The sequence below is a fragment of the Chionomys nivalis genome, chromosome 12, assembly GCF_950005125.1.
Source record: "Chionomys nivalis chromosome 12, mChiNiv1.1, whole genome shotgun sequence".
In the NCBI taxonomy this organism is placed as follows: domain Eukaryota; kingdom Metazoa; phylum Chordata; class Mammalia; order Rodentia; family Cricetidae; genus Chionomys; species Chionomys nivalis.
In genome coordinates, this window is record NC_080097.1 from 30,798,311 (window position 1) to 30,815,204 (window position 16,894).

The following is a 16,894-nucleotide window of genomic DNA, read 5'->3' on the forward strand; positions in this document are numbered from 1 at the left end:
AGGACTATCAGATCAGGGGTATTCCCATTCACAGTAGACTGGTACCCTCTCCCAACAATACTAGGCTTGCCTCCCTACAGCCTGATCTTATGGAAAAATTTTCTCATTAATTAAGGTTCTTGTAGACAAGTGGACTGCAGGTGCCCAGGAATAGAAGAAGAATGGAGCATTACAGAATCAGGGGGGTACAGCTGTCATATTGATATTAAATGTTTTATTTCAAATACAAAACAGCAGAGAAATGAATGTATGAAGGTGTTATTTGGAGGAAGGACTACTGGAGCAGAGAAGCAGGATTAAGAAAGGTAAATGGGGATTAATATGAGTCAAGCTCATGCTTGAATAAGACAATGAAACTTCTCATTATTTTTTACACTAAACAAAATTTAAGAACATGAAAATCTTGAAAAGGCACATTTGCGAGAGTAAATTCAAGGTCTGAATATGAGTACGGTTATGTTGTAACAGTAGCTTTATCTCTGCTGGACATAGTCACATTTAAGTTTATATAGTGAATAAAGAAAATGTCTTTTCCATAGTAGAGACTTCAGAGGAGCCAACACTTCACTGTCTTACTGAAAATTCATATTTGTATTGATGATTTCTACAGTGGTGTGTGTGTGTGAATGTGTGTCTGTGATAGGAAATTTATATTGTGTTTAATAAAACTGTCTATTATTTCCATAATTGAATATAGAATTCTAATATTCACTGGGTTTATTCTACTTTAAAATATGTTTTTAGCTGCCATTACTAACTCACTGTGGCTATTTTGTATTAATAATTCTACACAAGTCAGAAGTTGAACATCATTCTTTAATTCTGTCATTTTTTGACTTTGCATCCAATCCATTACATGTTCCTCCAGGTCTACCTCCAAACCAAGATTCAAATTCTCTCATTTTCCTGTCATTCATTGTCCTTTTTCTCAGGCTAACATTATTTATATCTATCCTAAACTTTCTCATATTATAAATATGTTCATGCTTTGGATTTCTCTTTCAAAGTTTAATCTTTTTATGGGATGAAGGGTTATTTTTCAATAATCAATAAAAATCTCAATAAGATTTTTCACTATTTACAAAGGTAAAATTATTAGCAATCTATTATATTTTTGAAAATGGATGCAAGCTCTTCTCACCATAAAAACAAACATTGTGAGGTAACATAATAATTAATTGTAACAATTCTGCAATGCTGTCACTCTAAATAGTGAGAATATCTGTCATCTTAAATATTATCAGCAGTTCTGTACTGATTCAGAAAGATACGCAGACTTTATACAATGAATTAAAAACCTTGGAATATATAATCCTTTGTTTTTCCTTTGAGTTTGGCCCACATACTTGTGCCTTCACATATAAAGAATTTGTCTTATGGATAAATTTTTGTATGTCTAATAATTCATTATACACTAACTTCTTTCTAAGAATAATTAAACATAATCCCTAAAATCACCATCATTATTATCTAACACCTAAAAATTAAAATATAAGTGCTTAGATTAAATTGACCCAGAAAGTTTCAGCTCATAAACATATTTTCACAATATCTTATGTCAATCCCGACCTTGTATTTATTAAAGTAATTACTGAGAAACCTGAGTATTCTAAGAAGGTAGTATGGATTGGAAATATGAGAGTTATAAACTCTTGTGAATATATTATCTACATTATGTATCTTGTAAATATATTATCTTTTTTTTTTTTTTGAAAAGTTAAAAATTCCTTAATTTTTTATTCCTGGTACCACTACCACAATCTACAGGGCAATATACCTGATGTAATGAAAAGAAAAAGAAAGACAAAGCTACAACAGATAAAAGACCTCAGGAATGTACATCTAATTGACACTACATTGCATTAATCAATAGCTGCACTTTTTGCAAACTGTGGCTCTGACAGTCCTGAACAAGAAGGGCCTCCTGTTTAAGCTGCGGTAACTTTTCTGACTATGGATCATCGCTCCTTCTGTGGCAGATTTTTACAGTTCCTCTGATACATTTAGGACGACTATCTCAAGTAACCTGCAGCTTTCCTGACAACTCCTCACTCTCTCTCCTGCTAAGAATTGTAGCCCTTTTCTGCTGTTTTTTTAAAAACCTTCTGCTACCATATCCACCACTTCCACCAGCTGATCCATAGCCACCACCATAGGGACTGCCTGAGCTTCTTCCACCAAAACTGCCCCCTTTCATGGGTCCATAATTTGACTGCTGTTGTCCACTATAATTTCCAAAGTCATTATAGTTCCCACCACCATAGTTACCTCCACCAAAATTTCCTCCTTCATTGTAACCGTCATATCCTCCTCCTCCACCACCACCATATCCACCACCTTGGTTTCCACAGCCTGGTCCACCACCACCATAGCCTCCTCTACTGCTGTAACCAGGACCACCACCATAGTTGCCACCATCACCTCCAAATCCATTATATCCACCATCACCACCTCCATAACTACCTCTGCTGCCACCACCTCCACCACCATAGCCTCCTCTTCCACCAAAGTTTCCACCACGACCAAAATTATCTCCACCACCTCCAAAGTTTCCTCCACGACCCATAAAATTGCCAGATCCACCTCCATGGCCTCTCTGTGATCCAGCAGACTGCGTCTCTTGTTTAGAAAGGGCCTTTTTCACTTCACAATTATGCCCATTAATAGTGTGGTATTTCTGAACAACAATTTTATCAACTGTGTCATGGTCATCAAAAGTCACAAAAGCAAATCCTCTCTTTTTCCCACTCTGCCTGCCTTCCATAACTTCTATGGTTTCAATCTTGCCATACTTTTCAAAGTAGTCTCTCAGGTTGTACTCTTCTGTATCCTCTTTAATACCACCAACAAAGATTTTCTTCACTGTTAAATGGGCACCAGGCTTTACAGAATCCTCTCTAGAAACGGCTCTCTTTGGTTCCACCACACGCCCATCAACTTTGTGTGGCCGAGCACACATTGCAGCATCCACCTCTTCAACACAAGAGTAGGTCACAAAACCAAAGCCCCTGGAACGTTTTCTTTGGGGATCTCTCATTACCACACAGTCTGTAAGTGTGCCCCATTTCTCAAAATGTTCTCTTAAGCTATCATCTGTGGTTTCAAAGCTCAGACCACCAATAAACAGTTTCCTCAAATGTTCTGGTTCCTTTGGATCATGGCCCTCCATTTTGAGACCGGACTCGCCTCTTCCAACTCGAGTTCAATATAGGCCAAATATATTATCTTTTAAGTTAGATTTGCAGTATTAAAAACTGAATTCAATGCCTGGGTTTGAATTTGTGTTCCTATTGAAAATGATTAAGTTCAAACTTTATCTTGAGAGCTCCACAAAGGGATTGAGTCTGCGTTTGACTCTTATTAGGTTGCATGCTCCCATGTAAATTCACACTTGACATGATGACCTAATGCTATGTTTCCTGTGCTAGGTATATTGTACTTGAACTTAGGGAGGTTGGAATTTTAATTCTGCATTTCTACATTAACTTCAATGTAGCATATTTTCTCCAAGAAATGAGAATAAATGACTACTATTTTAGCATCTTTAATTTTATATTCTCTTTGTGCATAAACCTGTTGATGCCCGATAGTTGAACCTAGATGTTTATTATTTTGTTTGTATTATATATATTACTTAAGTGAATGTTTGAGTTTAGTCAAGAAAGGAATTTAAATTATTTTCAGTAAAAATATATGTAGATCCATCAGTCTTAGTTCAAGCACCATTCATTTCCAAAAACAAGCTGAGCTACTACATAATAATTGAAATAGGTATAGGAATATTTAGTTGCACTAATATGGACTTGAGAGTAAGATATAAATTGAAGCCTGTGGTTTCTACTCCTCCCGAGAACTATTAGCAATAGCTTTCTTAGATCACCTTTACTTTCCTGCTTCAAAACAGCCCTTTTGTCTCTTGATGCAAATTTATTTTTTTATCAAGTTAGTGACATTTAATAAACATGAGGCACTTTTGTGCCAGAACTGTGAATTAAGGAAGTAACTCTGAGATGGATGAAAGGGACTGAATGCTCATCATAGAGACATGAATACATGAAGGCACTGCCAGGAAAATGAAGCAACCTGTCTTGGAAGAAAATTACACAGTTAAGAATTAACTATTAATGACAAATCGATAGGCAAGAAAATGTCTTGAAAATTCAAGGACTGTTGTTCTTGCCACATTGAAAATGGATCAGCTTTTAGAATTCAGCAGATCAAAGGATAATGATAATTCATTGCTCTGTACTACTTCAACCTGAATTCATAACACTTTGAGATTTTTTTCAATGAACAAAGCTTTAGTTCTATAATCGTATTTTTTTTTCTCTCAAGGATTGCTTTTAGCATGTGATTACGCTCATGAAGATAACATATTTCTAAATGTCTTCTTCGAAGGTCATACTTTCAGAACAGCAAATAGAGTATAATGGGTGATAGAATTTATCAACTACTTCCACTGCTATTTGTTTCTCACAAAATGGTCTCATTTTATCGTTTATAAAACTGGAGATCATTAGCATACAGGTTTACAGTGCTTCTGTAAAACGAAAGGGGAAAGAGCAAGTGAGTAAAGCTAATTTTCTTATAAAATGGTAAATTGTAGAAATGCATTTCCCCTCTCCCCCCGAACACCAAATGGCATTTCTTTGAACTCATCTTTTCATGAGTTCCATTTTTAAGGCCATTTCAAAAGAAACCTCAGATATGTGGTAAAATTGCTAGAGTGGTTAATGTCCGATCAGATATGCTTTATTCGATCTTCTACTTAAGAACTTCAGGATAAGTACAATAATTATGCTAATAGCAGGTTGCTACCAGGTTTTCACCACAGCCCTTTCTAAAGGCTCATAATATTCTATGTGATCACAGAGAATACACCATTGAGGTTGCCTCTGTGAAGCAGTGCTTGTTTATGAGGTTTTATTATAATTTCATGATTCTTACAAAAAGTGAGAAATATCATTCTGCTTACCAGCTTCTCTGTTAATTAAATATAAAGTTACTTAGGCTAAATAATAGACAGCATGTAAAGATGAATACACAAATAGTTGAAAGTTGATCTAACCTTTTTTACATGCCCAGCAATTTTGTATGAATTATACTACTTTTCTTTTTTGTTCTATTTTCATACCATATTTTTTTAATTTTTTTTATTTTTTATTCTTTTTTAATTAAAATTTCCACCTTCTCCCCGTTTCCCATTTCCCTCCCCTCCTCCCAAATATTGCCCCCTCCCCCCAGTCCCCTCCCCCATCCCCACTCCTCTTCTCCTCCCCCCACACCATTCCCCCTCCCTCTCGATACTGAAGAGCAGTCCAAATTCTCTGCCCTGCGGGAAGACGAAGGTCTTCTATCTATGTCCAGGAAGGTGAGTGTCTAAACAGGCTAAGCACCCACAAAGCCAGTTCATGTATTAGGATCGAAACCTAGTGCCATTGTCCTTGGCTTCTCATCAGCCTTCATTGTCCGCCATGATCAGAGCTGGTACCTTGGGCAACTAAGGAGAGGGAACCTGAAATGACCCTATCCTATACTGATGAATATCTTGCATATCACCTTAGAACCTTCATCGGGCGATGGATCGAGGTAGAGACAGAGTCTCAGTTTGGAGCAACGGTCTGAGCTCTTAAGGTCCAAATGAGGAGCAGAAGGAGGGAGAACATGAGCAAGGAAACCAGGACCACGAGGGATGCACCCACCCACTATGACAGTGGAACTGATTTATTGTGAGCCCACCAAGGCCAGCTGGTCTGGGTCTGAATAAGCCTGGGTTGAAACTACTTTTCCTTCATAAAATTTTTTTATACTTAGAAAAAGTGTTGAAAATGATAGAAGACAGAGTTTTGATTGTTACTAGTATCCAGTTGAGTGTTGTCTGACATTTTTTTCATAGATGTGGAAAGATGTTTTCCCAGATAGCAAACTGATTATGGACCAAAATAAGGATGCCACCAACATTTGTCTTGGTGAACTAATGAGCTTATTGGAATGATCTGCAGAAGAAGAAGTAAATATGTTATCTTTGTGAGCCTAATCACATGCTAAAAGCAATCCTTGAGAAAAAAAAAAAACACATGTGGAGCGAGAGAGAGAGAGAGAGAGAGAGAGAGAGAGAGTTACAATAAAGTTATATAACATGATGACAGTGTGATGGAGGAGGGCCTTCTAGGTGTTAATTTCATTGGTTAATAAAGAAAACTGCTTGGCCTGATAGGTCAGAACATAGGGCCTGGAGAGATGGCTCAGCCGTTAAAGGCTAGGCTCACAACCAAAAATATAAGAGTTCGGTTCCCAGCACCCACGGCTGTCTCTCCAGCCACCTATGTTCTAACCTATCAGGCCAAGCAGTTTTCTTTATTAACCAATGAAAATAACACATAGACAGATGACTCACCTACATCAATAGTGAACCTAATAGATACCAGAGGTCTGACAAATCAACAGACAAATGCCATTAATGATTTACTTCTTATGGAGTTGTTCTCCAGTGAGTTCAGTGAGCTCCCACAGACATCTCAAACATTAAGGCCTATTGTTATTGCTCTTGGTTTTCTTCCAGATCTTGATGTCAAAACCCTATTGGTGATTATTGATGGAGGTGGGTCTTGTATTTATCTGTTGCTTTCATTGGTTAATTAATAAAAAAAAAACTGCTTGGCCCTGATAGGACAGAAAATTAGGTAGGCGGAGTAGACAGAACAGAATGCTGGGAGAAAGAAGCAAGTCAGTGAGTCGCGATGATTCTCCCACTCCAGAGAGACACCACAGGTTAAGATCTTTCTTGGTAAGCCAGATAGTAGTGCTACACAGAATATTAGAAATGGCTTAGATCAATATGTAAGAGCTAGCCAATAAGAGGCTGGAACTACTGGGGTAGGCAGTGTTCAAAAGAATACAGTTTTCGTGTAATTATTTCGGGTATAAAGCTAGCCGTGCGGGAGCCAGGTGGTGGGAAGTGGTCCGCTGCCGCTCCTTCAACAGATTATCTTAAATATTGCTATAGAATCTTCGTCCCACAACAGATGGAAACAGAGGCAGAGACCCACATCAGAACACTGGACTGAGCTCCCAAGGTCCAGTTGAAGGAATGAGAATATGAGCAAAGAGGTCAAAACCATGAAGGGTTCATCCACTGAAAAAGGTTTTTACCTGAGCCCACCAACTCCAGCTGAATTGGGAAGTAGCAAGCATAGGACCAAATTAGTAGCTGACAGTTATATGGCTGGGGCAGACTGAGGGGCCACTGGCAGTAGCACTAAGATTTATCTCTACTGCATGTACTGGCTTTTTGGGATCCTATTCTATTTGTATGTGTTCCTTGTTCAGCATAAATGTAGTAGGGAGGGCTTTGGACTTTCCACATAGCAAAGTGCCTTACCCTTTCTTAGGATTAGAGGGGGTGGAGTGGGAGGATATGTGGAGGGAATGGGAGGAGGGGGGGAGTGGGAATTTGGATTGGTATTTTTTAAAACAAAATCTAATAAAAAAGAAAAGAAAAAAGGTACAAAACATGAAAAAATAAAGAATAAAGTAATATTCTGTTGAATCGGGTTTCCCCTCTACAAAAAAAAAATTGATGAAGACACCACACACTTGAGTCTTGAGTCTTAGAACAAAGCAAAATAAAACTGTTGTGGAACTGGAACCTCTTTTACAACTGCATAACTTTTACACTGCTTGAAGCTGCTTGCAAGTCACTAGATGAGAAAAATGATCATCAATTTTCCCAAGCTATGGAATTTTGAACTAAATTAATGGCTAGTCTTACAGTGCATGCCCACTGGTGCAATAGTAGCATGAACATCATGGGAGTAATCAACACTATCTGATTGGATCTGTTATCTCCTCCACAAGACAAAAATCCATAGCATGCATTATTATAATCTAAGAACATGTGCATAGACAAGTAACAGGACCAAGGAGGGAACCTACTACCATTACACTATTAAATGTACATGGAAATGAACCAATTCCTGATTTATCCATAGAGCAATGCTTCCCTCAACCCTATGTGAGAAGCTTCTGTTTCCAGCAGATGATGATCAACTCAGTAACTCACAACTCACTGAGTGTCAGAAAATAAGAGACTTCAGAATGACTATTCCTAATGGGGACATATATATCACACAGCTATCCCAAGACTCAGAAATCATTTCAGAAGAGGGACAGAGTGAAACCATATATACACAAACAACAAATAGGTTTCATCTACGTATTTGCATACATACACACAAATATAGAACAATATTGAGGAGAACGAAATAATCAATTTGATATTGGGAATGCTAGAAATTAAAAGAAAGAAAATAAAAAAGATATATTATGTAAGTTGTATTTTAATTAAAAAATATTAAAAATGAAGCCGAGGGATGTGAGAGCCAGAGGTGGTAACTTATATAAGAAAATATCCTCTTCGCAAAGCAGGGCTGCTGTACATAGAAAGTTAAAATAAATTGTTACCTCATTCACAAAACTTGTGAAAAACTAAGCCAGAGCCGGGCGGTGGTGGCACATGCTTTTAATCCCAGCACTCGGGAGGCAGAGGCAGGCGGATCTCTGTGAGTTCGAGGCCAGACTGGTCTACAAGAGCAAGTTCCAGGACAGGAAGCAAAAAAGCTACGGAGAAACCCTGTCTCGAAAATAAAATAAAAAACAAAAACAAAAACAAAACAAAACAAAAAACCACTAAGCCAGAACAAACCACAAAACAAACAAGGAAATTTAAGATATGATCCCACCCTTCACCATGGAGTTGAGTTAGGGTCTGCTGTTAACTGCTGTGACAGGGAAAGACAGCTTTCTTTCAGCAGTGCCCCATAAGTTCACTAGTCTCCAGTGGGAAACAAGACATTTTGACAGAACAATTTGGTCTAGATGTTCTGAAGAGGAGGAGGAGGAGGAGGAGGAGGAGGAGGGAGGAGGAGGAGGTGGGAGGAGGAGGAAGGAGGAGGAAAAGGAGGGAAGTATGGGATAAAAGAAAGAAAGAATGAAAGAAAGAAAGGAAGGAAGGAAGGAAGGAAGGAAGGAAGGAAGGAAGGAAGGAAGAAAGGAAGAAAGGAAGAAAGGAAGAAAGAAAGAAAATTGTTGGGACATGGATCTATGAAGGGTGAGGTTGCAGGGGCTGAGAACAGATGCAGAAGGACGGGAAAGTAGATTGGAATGAAATGCTTGATGTGAAATCTACATAGAATCAACGACAGTTCAAGAAAAAACAAAAAACCTCCCTTCACAGAAAGATTTGGAAATGAGCTGTGCCCTTTCATTTTCTATTTTATGGAATAGATTGGAGTGTGGTATCAGTTCTTCTTTAAAGATCTTGTTGAATTCTGTGCTTAGTCAAGCTGGTTTGTTTCCTAAACTGAAAGCCTTATTTAACTATGCAACTTCAGTGGTTGTTTTAGGTTTTATTAAATTATTGATTTCATCTTAATTTATCTTTCGCAGGCCATATAAATTTGCTTTAGATTTTTCAGGTTGGTAGAACATATTTTAAAGTATGTCTTTATGATTCTCTAATTTCCTCAGTATCTGTTGTAATATATCCCTATTCATCTCCAGTTTCATCAAGTTAGATCCTCTCTTCCTTTTGCTTAATTTGCTATAGGTTTGCCAATATTATTAATGTTTTTAAGAACCAAAAAAGAAAAAAAAACGGAAGAAAATCATCAAAACACAGTATGAAAAACTCTCAAAGAAATAATAAAAAATTATTTAACAAAGATTATTACTCACTAAAAGCAACATAAATTTGCAAAAAATAAGAAATTATTTATCATCCTTTTGAAGAATATAGGCTCAATCATATCTTTATAATGATGAATTATTTCTTCTCCATTACTTTTCAATGCTGCTATTTCAGCATTTCTGCTGTAACTTACAAACATTAATTGTTCTCATTTCACTGAGTTCTATATATTTTAAAAATGTTTGTTGAGTCTTTGACCTTCGGATTCTTTTATAATTAATGGTTTAATTTTCAAAATCAGAAAATGTGCTTTATTGCATTTATTATTGATTTTTAGATGTAGTCATTATAATAAGGTCTCTGATTTAATTTCCTGTTCTTTTTTTTTTTTTTTTTTTTTTGCATGTGTGTTTCTGTGTGTGAGTGTTTGGCTTGGTTTGGTTTTTTTATTTTCTTATCTAAGTAAATGCTTTAGGCTTTTGGTAGAATGTTCATTCAGTCTTTTAAGGTATAGTCTCAATAAATATAAAAATGGTTCTAGTTAGTGTTTCAGAACACATCTATCGGTTTCTTGCATGGCAGTTTTATTAACTGCTGAGAATTGTGTTGAGGTTTCCAAGTGGGTTTATTCTTCCCTATTTATTTCTAATACTATTCATCTGGGGCACTTTAAAGCTCTGTTGACCAGTGAACACCAATTAGAATAATTACACCTGCTTTACTTATCTTGCTTTCATCACTGTGTGATAATCACACTATATTAATTACAACCCTGTTTGGACAATAGTTCTGGCATTTTTCCCAGCTAGCTCTTATATGTTAAATTAACCCATCTCTATTAATCTGTGTATTGCCACGAGACTGTAGCTTACCAAGTAAGGCTCTGTTCTGGCCTCTTTCTCCTTCGGCAGCTACACAGCATTTCCCTGACTCTGCCTACTCTTTTTATATAACTCTTTCAGCCTGGCTATATTCTGCCCTGCCATAGGCCAAAGAAGCTTTATTCATTAGTCAATAAAAGCAATACATTTACAGAACAACAGCCCACATCACACTTAGTTCAGTCATGGTATAGATTGATTTTATTCCTCCACATGTTTCCACTCCTCTTTATTTTTTCCCTTAATATTGATTACTTTTATTTTGTTATTTTGGATTGTGTCTTTACATTTTATATTGTGTTTTATACTTTTATAGAAATTTTAAATGAATCACAATGTACATAAGTATTTTATCATAATCTACTTATTGCTAGAGAAGCATTTATTTTTATTCCCCTTTATCTTCTTAACTTTTAAATGCCAAAACTATGCCCTAAATGTATACTGAGCAGCACAACAGAGCTTGGTTTATTATTTATTTTTAAATTATCTGTGAGTTGGAATTTAAACTATCCATGCGTTAAATGAAGACCGTGTTATGTTTTATCTCTGTTTTTACTCACTCTATTGTGCAATACACCTGGGATTTGCAGTTCCTGCTACAAATAAAAAAAAAAATAACCCATATACCATCAGTGAGATGGTGGCTTACAAGTTCTGTAGCCCTTGAGTGAAAATGGTAGGATTTTATTATTTATTTCATTTAGTTTCATTCCCATTGTTGACTTCAAGTACAAAACACTCCATTAACAAGTTCGGGATATATAGAGCATAAAATCAAAATTTAAGGAATGTACAACTTTCTGCTCATTAAGGCCTGATTTTCCTTCATAGGTAGTTCTTTGACTCTGGTTTCATAGTATATTTATCGTTGTCTGTTTAATAATGTTCAGTGTTTCTAAACATATTCAGAAGGTGGGGATAAAATTTTTTAACCAACCTTAGTCTTGACTGGCAATATATTTGACACATATTCTTGGCACAAAATCAAGGGGTTAATAATTATATTTCTGCATGTAAATAATTCCATTGATCAGAGTTCTCCTGATCATCTTCACTTAACCTTCCCTCCATCCCACCATTCACCTTATTTGCAAATTATCCCTAGTCTCTTTTCAGCTTTTATTTTTGTTATGTATATTTTGCATATGAAAGAAAACATGAATATTTACCTTTTTCTAAATGTGTTTGATTTTGTTTAATATGATATTATCCAATATTTCTCAGTTTAGTGCAAATACTGTAATTTTCTATCTAGGTGCCTCTCAATGACTGCCCATAGACAAGGTCATGTAAGGTGACTTAGATTTATTTGGGTATATATTTATGAATGATGTAGTTAATAGTTCCATTTCTGTTCTTTTCAGAAACTTCTGTACTGATTTCAATAGTGGCCATCTTTGTCCCTTCTTCCAACAGGATGATTTATTTTTGTTCCAGACTTCACTAGCCTTTGTAGTCATTTTTCCTCTAGATTATAATCACTGTGAATGCCATGGAAAGAACATATTAACAATGTTTTAATTCATATTTTCCCAATTGGTTGTGTGTTGAATAGTTCACTATACTTATTCATTATTGTACCTCTATTTAGAATTGTTAGTTCAATTTATTTGTTTTATTAACTATATAATAATAATATCAAGATGTTTCTTTTTTCATGCTTTCATATATTCTATGTATTAGTATCTTGTTTGATACGAAGGTGGAAAAGATTATTTCTTATTCTGTAGGATGTCTGTTTACTCAGCAGATTATTTTCTTTCCTGGGCAGTTGTTTTATTTTCATATGATCTCATTTGCCAAGTACTGCTAGACTTTTTTTTTGTACTATTGGAGTTCTATTCAGAAAGTTCTTGCCTATGTCTATCTGTCAAGAGTTTAACCTATGCCTTCATCTAACAATGTCAAGGCTCATGTCTTATATAATATCTTTTATCCAGTTTCATTTATGTTTCTACAGAGTGAGTGATATCAGTCTAGCTTTATTCCTCTGCATGTTGAGTACCCAGTGTCCCTGCTGAATGTGCAGTGTCCCCAGAACGGTTTATTGAACTGGCTTGCTTTTCTTCAGTGTAAGCTTAGGATCTTGGCTGACAACCATTGAAATGACCATTTGAGTTTATCTCAACATTCTCTACTCTATTTCATTGGCTTCATGTCTGATTTTTGTGTCTCTTTGTACATTTCTCTATTTTCCAATGGCAGAATAATTTAAATTAGGTAAAAGCTTCACACTTCTTAAAAGAAAGAAAACTTGTTGCACAAAATTATACACACTGAATATAGTAAATACCACACTTTAGTACATTAACGACAGTCAGCCTATTTACTTTAATTATTGCTAACTTATCAATGATAAATAAAATTTCCCTTCTGATTAAAGTTTCCTTTTTATCCCCATTTAATCCTCCATTTCTATCCTCCCTTGATAACTTTCCATTCTATTTCTTCTGCCTTAGGAAATCCTTCCCTCCATACTAGTCTCTTACCTAATACCTAAGCTCTAGGATTATACAGACTGGGGAATGCCTATCAAAGGCTTAAAAGCTAATATCCACATATAAACAGACATGTACCATATTTGTCTTTTGGGGTTTGAGTCACATCTCTCAGGGTGATCGTTTGCAAGATCCATTGATTTACCTACAATATTCATGATTATATTTTTAACAGCTGAATAATATTCCATGTGTAAAAGAACTACATTTTCATTATCTTTTTTTTTCTATTGACAGACATTTAAACTGTTTCCATTTTATGGGTATCATTAATAGAGCAGCAATGACCATGGATAAGTACGTGTATAAATTCTCTCAGTTGAATTCAGAATTCATCCATTGGCTATTGTATCCAGCAGGCTTGTTCTGAGGATTCTGTCTCTTCCTTTAGCACACTGGAATTATAGATGGCCCACTAAACCAACCTAGCATTGTCATTAATTCATGAGATCAAAACTCAGGTCATTTGGCTGTTTGTAATGTAATCGCTGTGAGGTGTGAACTCAAGTTTCTGGTTTAAAGTTACAAAGAAAGTAATGAAAGGTTAGTTCTCACCTAAAGTTCTAGCTCTTTCTTTCACAGTTTTCTATTATTCTGCTAATTATTTATAAAAATCTAACAATTAATTTTGATATGCCTCATTTTAAATTTTCTACTTATAATTTCTAGTTATTAACCTACTTTCTTTTCCTATATATCCCTGGGAAGATTTTATATATATTTCTATATTTGTTACATATTTCTTTGTTTTTGTTTTTTTAAACCACTAAAATTATGTTGTATGTGAGATAATGTTTTTCTTGTCAAGACTATGTAGCTTGTTTCTATCTCTTTACATAGACTTTACATCATTGATGTGCAAAAAGTGATTGAGGCCCAGCAACCTTCACTGAGTAAAGGATCTTCATTTGGTCTTCACTAGTAGTATTTTCCTTCTGCTAATAGAGGTATTTGAATTCTACTTTCACAAACATAAATCATTTTTTATTTGTCCTTTGATTTACTCTTCTATATTTGCTCTTATAGCATATGCATTTGTGAAAATATTCTACTGAGATCAAAATATATTTCCTCATCTGGATATCTACAATAATTTCAGTATCTCTGTTTCTTCTCCTTTAAAGTTATTCTATATTGAATTTATTGCTAGAAAAGTGATAGCTTTCAAATGTAAAACAGAGCCGAATACTTTTCAGGTGGAAACTCTGTGTGGTGATTTAAATGAGAAATGTCCCGTACTCTCACACATTTGAACACATAGTTTTCTGTTGTCAGTATTGTTTGGGGAAAATATGAAATCTTTAGGGGTAGAATCTTGCTCTAAATAAATTTCTTGGGGCAAATTTTGAGGGTGTGTAGCCTTGATCTAATCTTGCTCTTTTGCCTTGCTTCCATTTTGCAAATGAAATGTGGTCATCTTGCTTTCTCTCATAGCAGGCTTCCTTGACATTATGTACTCTCACTCTAGAACTATAAATCAAAACAAATTTTCCTTTTTCAGATGATGTTGGATTCCCCTCTATATGCTGTGAATATCATTGGTTAATAAAGCAATGGCTTTGGGCCTATAGCAGAGCTATAGGGGAACAGAATTAAGCAGGAAGAACTAAACTGAATGGGGGGACAAAGGAGGCAGAGTCAGAGAGAAGCTATGTAGCACTGCCAGAGACAGATGCCAGAACTTTAGCCAGTAAGCCACAGCCACATGGTGATACACAGATTAATAGACATGGGTTAAATTAATATGTAAGAGTTAGCCAATAAGAAGCTAGAGCTAATGGACCAAGCAGTGATTTAATTAATACAGTTTCTGTGTGATTATTTCAGGGCTAAGTAGCCAGGAACAAACTAGAGGCCTCTTTACTACATTCAGATTTTCTTGTTAGTGACTTTTTATTATAGTACAGAAAGCAACTAATACTCCCTTCCATGCTTTATGAGTGCACTTAGAAACATACCATTCTTCATACTGTGGTCAGTTTGAGTCTACGTTGTGGCTTCTGAGGAAAGTTTCCAATAATAAAATTGTTCTCATCTCTCATATCAGAACATAAAAGTCCTTCAGTGAATGGATGAATAAAGAAAATGTGGTATATTTACACAATAGAATATGACTCAGTAACTTTGAAAAATGTAATCATGAAATTAGCAAGAAAATTCACTGAACTAGAAAATTTCATTCTGAGTGAGGTAGCTCAAACCCAGAAAGACAAAATGGTACATATTTGCTTATATGTATATATTATATATTAATTCATACATAAGCAAGCTATGGTCCCTATAATCACAGAGGTTATGAAAAGATTAAGAGACTAAGGGATGGAGGGATGGATCAAGGGGAAGTAAATAAACAGTTATGAATGGATGATGGGCATATTGTCATGAAAGGATACAACAGACAGGAAGGGAGGAGACAGGTAGGAAAATTACAGCTCTTTCAATAAGCCCAGTGAACAAACACTAAAACAGTGTTTATAAATTGTTGACAACATGCTTCTTGGTGGTGTCAGGGACCTTGAAATGCCATAGAGTTGTGGCAACAAACATGGCTCCAGCCAGTACCTCTGCCATGAGGCTGGACCCTCAGAAAGCTAAGGAATTGGATGGAGCCCGTAGTCAAAGCCACAGCTTTAAGCCTAGCCATATTGCTTATCATATTTAAGACTCATGTGGTCAGAAAAAGAGAAATATACAATAAAGATAGATTCAGATGAAGAAAACCTCTAAATGGTATACAGTGTGTTTAAAAATATATGTAGGCTTGTGAGAGAAAAGAAAAGGATAAAGCCCTTACAATAAAAAAGAAAGAAAGAGAGTAGTTGGGTGACACACACCTTTAATCCCAGCATTTGGGAAGCAGAAGTAGGCAGATCTGTGTGAGTATAAGATGTAGTAGTACACACCTTTATCCCAACACTTGGGAGGTGGAGGCAGGCAGATCTCTGTGAGTTCAAGGACAACCTGATCTACAAAGTGAGTTCCAGGACAGCCAAAGATACATAGAAAACTCCTGTCTCAAAAAACCAAAAATTAAACATAAAAATAAGAGAAATAGAATTTAAAATAAAGCCATGTAAAGATGAAAAATACACAGAGAGTCTGGATAATGTATGTTATAGTGTTGTCTTTAAATTTTATGACTGCTGAGGTTAGAGCAATAGCTGCTATAAGACATTTGATTATAAATGTTGCAGGATTAATCCAACATATATATTTTGAAAATCCATTGACTTCAAAATTTAAGTCAAAAGATATGCTATTTTGGAGAAGTTTTGCTTTTGTTTCCACAGGAAATGAGAGGCTGTGGATTCATCCCTGGTTAAGATAAATCAGGTTTGATCAAGGAAGACATCCTGAGAAATCTTCAGTAGGAGCAGATGGCCCAGATGTCTGAGTTCTACATCCAGAACAGATTTAAATCTGCTGCCTGAGATGATCAAGCCTCACAGGATACTCCAGTCAGGACTTGATCATAATTCTAAATTTTCTTTAAGTCCCCATAAGATTATTAGCACTCCCAATCAGCAGGACGTAGCCTGAAAAAGTATGCCTGCATTTCCCCAAAAAATAGATTATGGATATTTTGGATAAAGATATGGATCATCTTTGTTTAGAGTGTTGATTACAAGATGTTAAGGATAATGGACTGGACAAAAAGCTAAACAAAGGATATTAGGTTCAGAGTTCTTGTTTCAAAAAGAAAAGGGGGTACGTGCTGTGGGACAATGATTTTACTCTGTAAAGATTTGTTTCCTGTACTTGTGTAATAAAATGCTGTTGGCAAGGAGCCAAGCAGGAAGTAGAGCCATGGTGACCAAGCAGGA

General features: G+C 35.8%; 1 protein-coding gene across 1 annotated transcript; it reads right to left on the reverse strand.

The window, feature by feature from the left end:
• Positions 1 to 2,017: 2,017 nt before the first annotated feature.
• Positions 2,018 to 3,201, reverse strand: LOC130885225 (heterogeneous nuclear ribonucleoprotein A3-like). Its single transcript, XM_057786665.1, has one exon. The coding sequence runs from the start codon at positions 3,167 to 3,169 to the stop codon at positions 2,018 to 2,020; it is 1,152 nt and encodes a 383-aa protein (XP_057642648.1). The 5' UTR covers positions 3,170 to 3,201.
• Between the last annotated feature and the right edge of the window lie 13,693 nt (positions 3,202 to 16,894).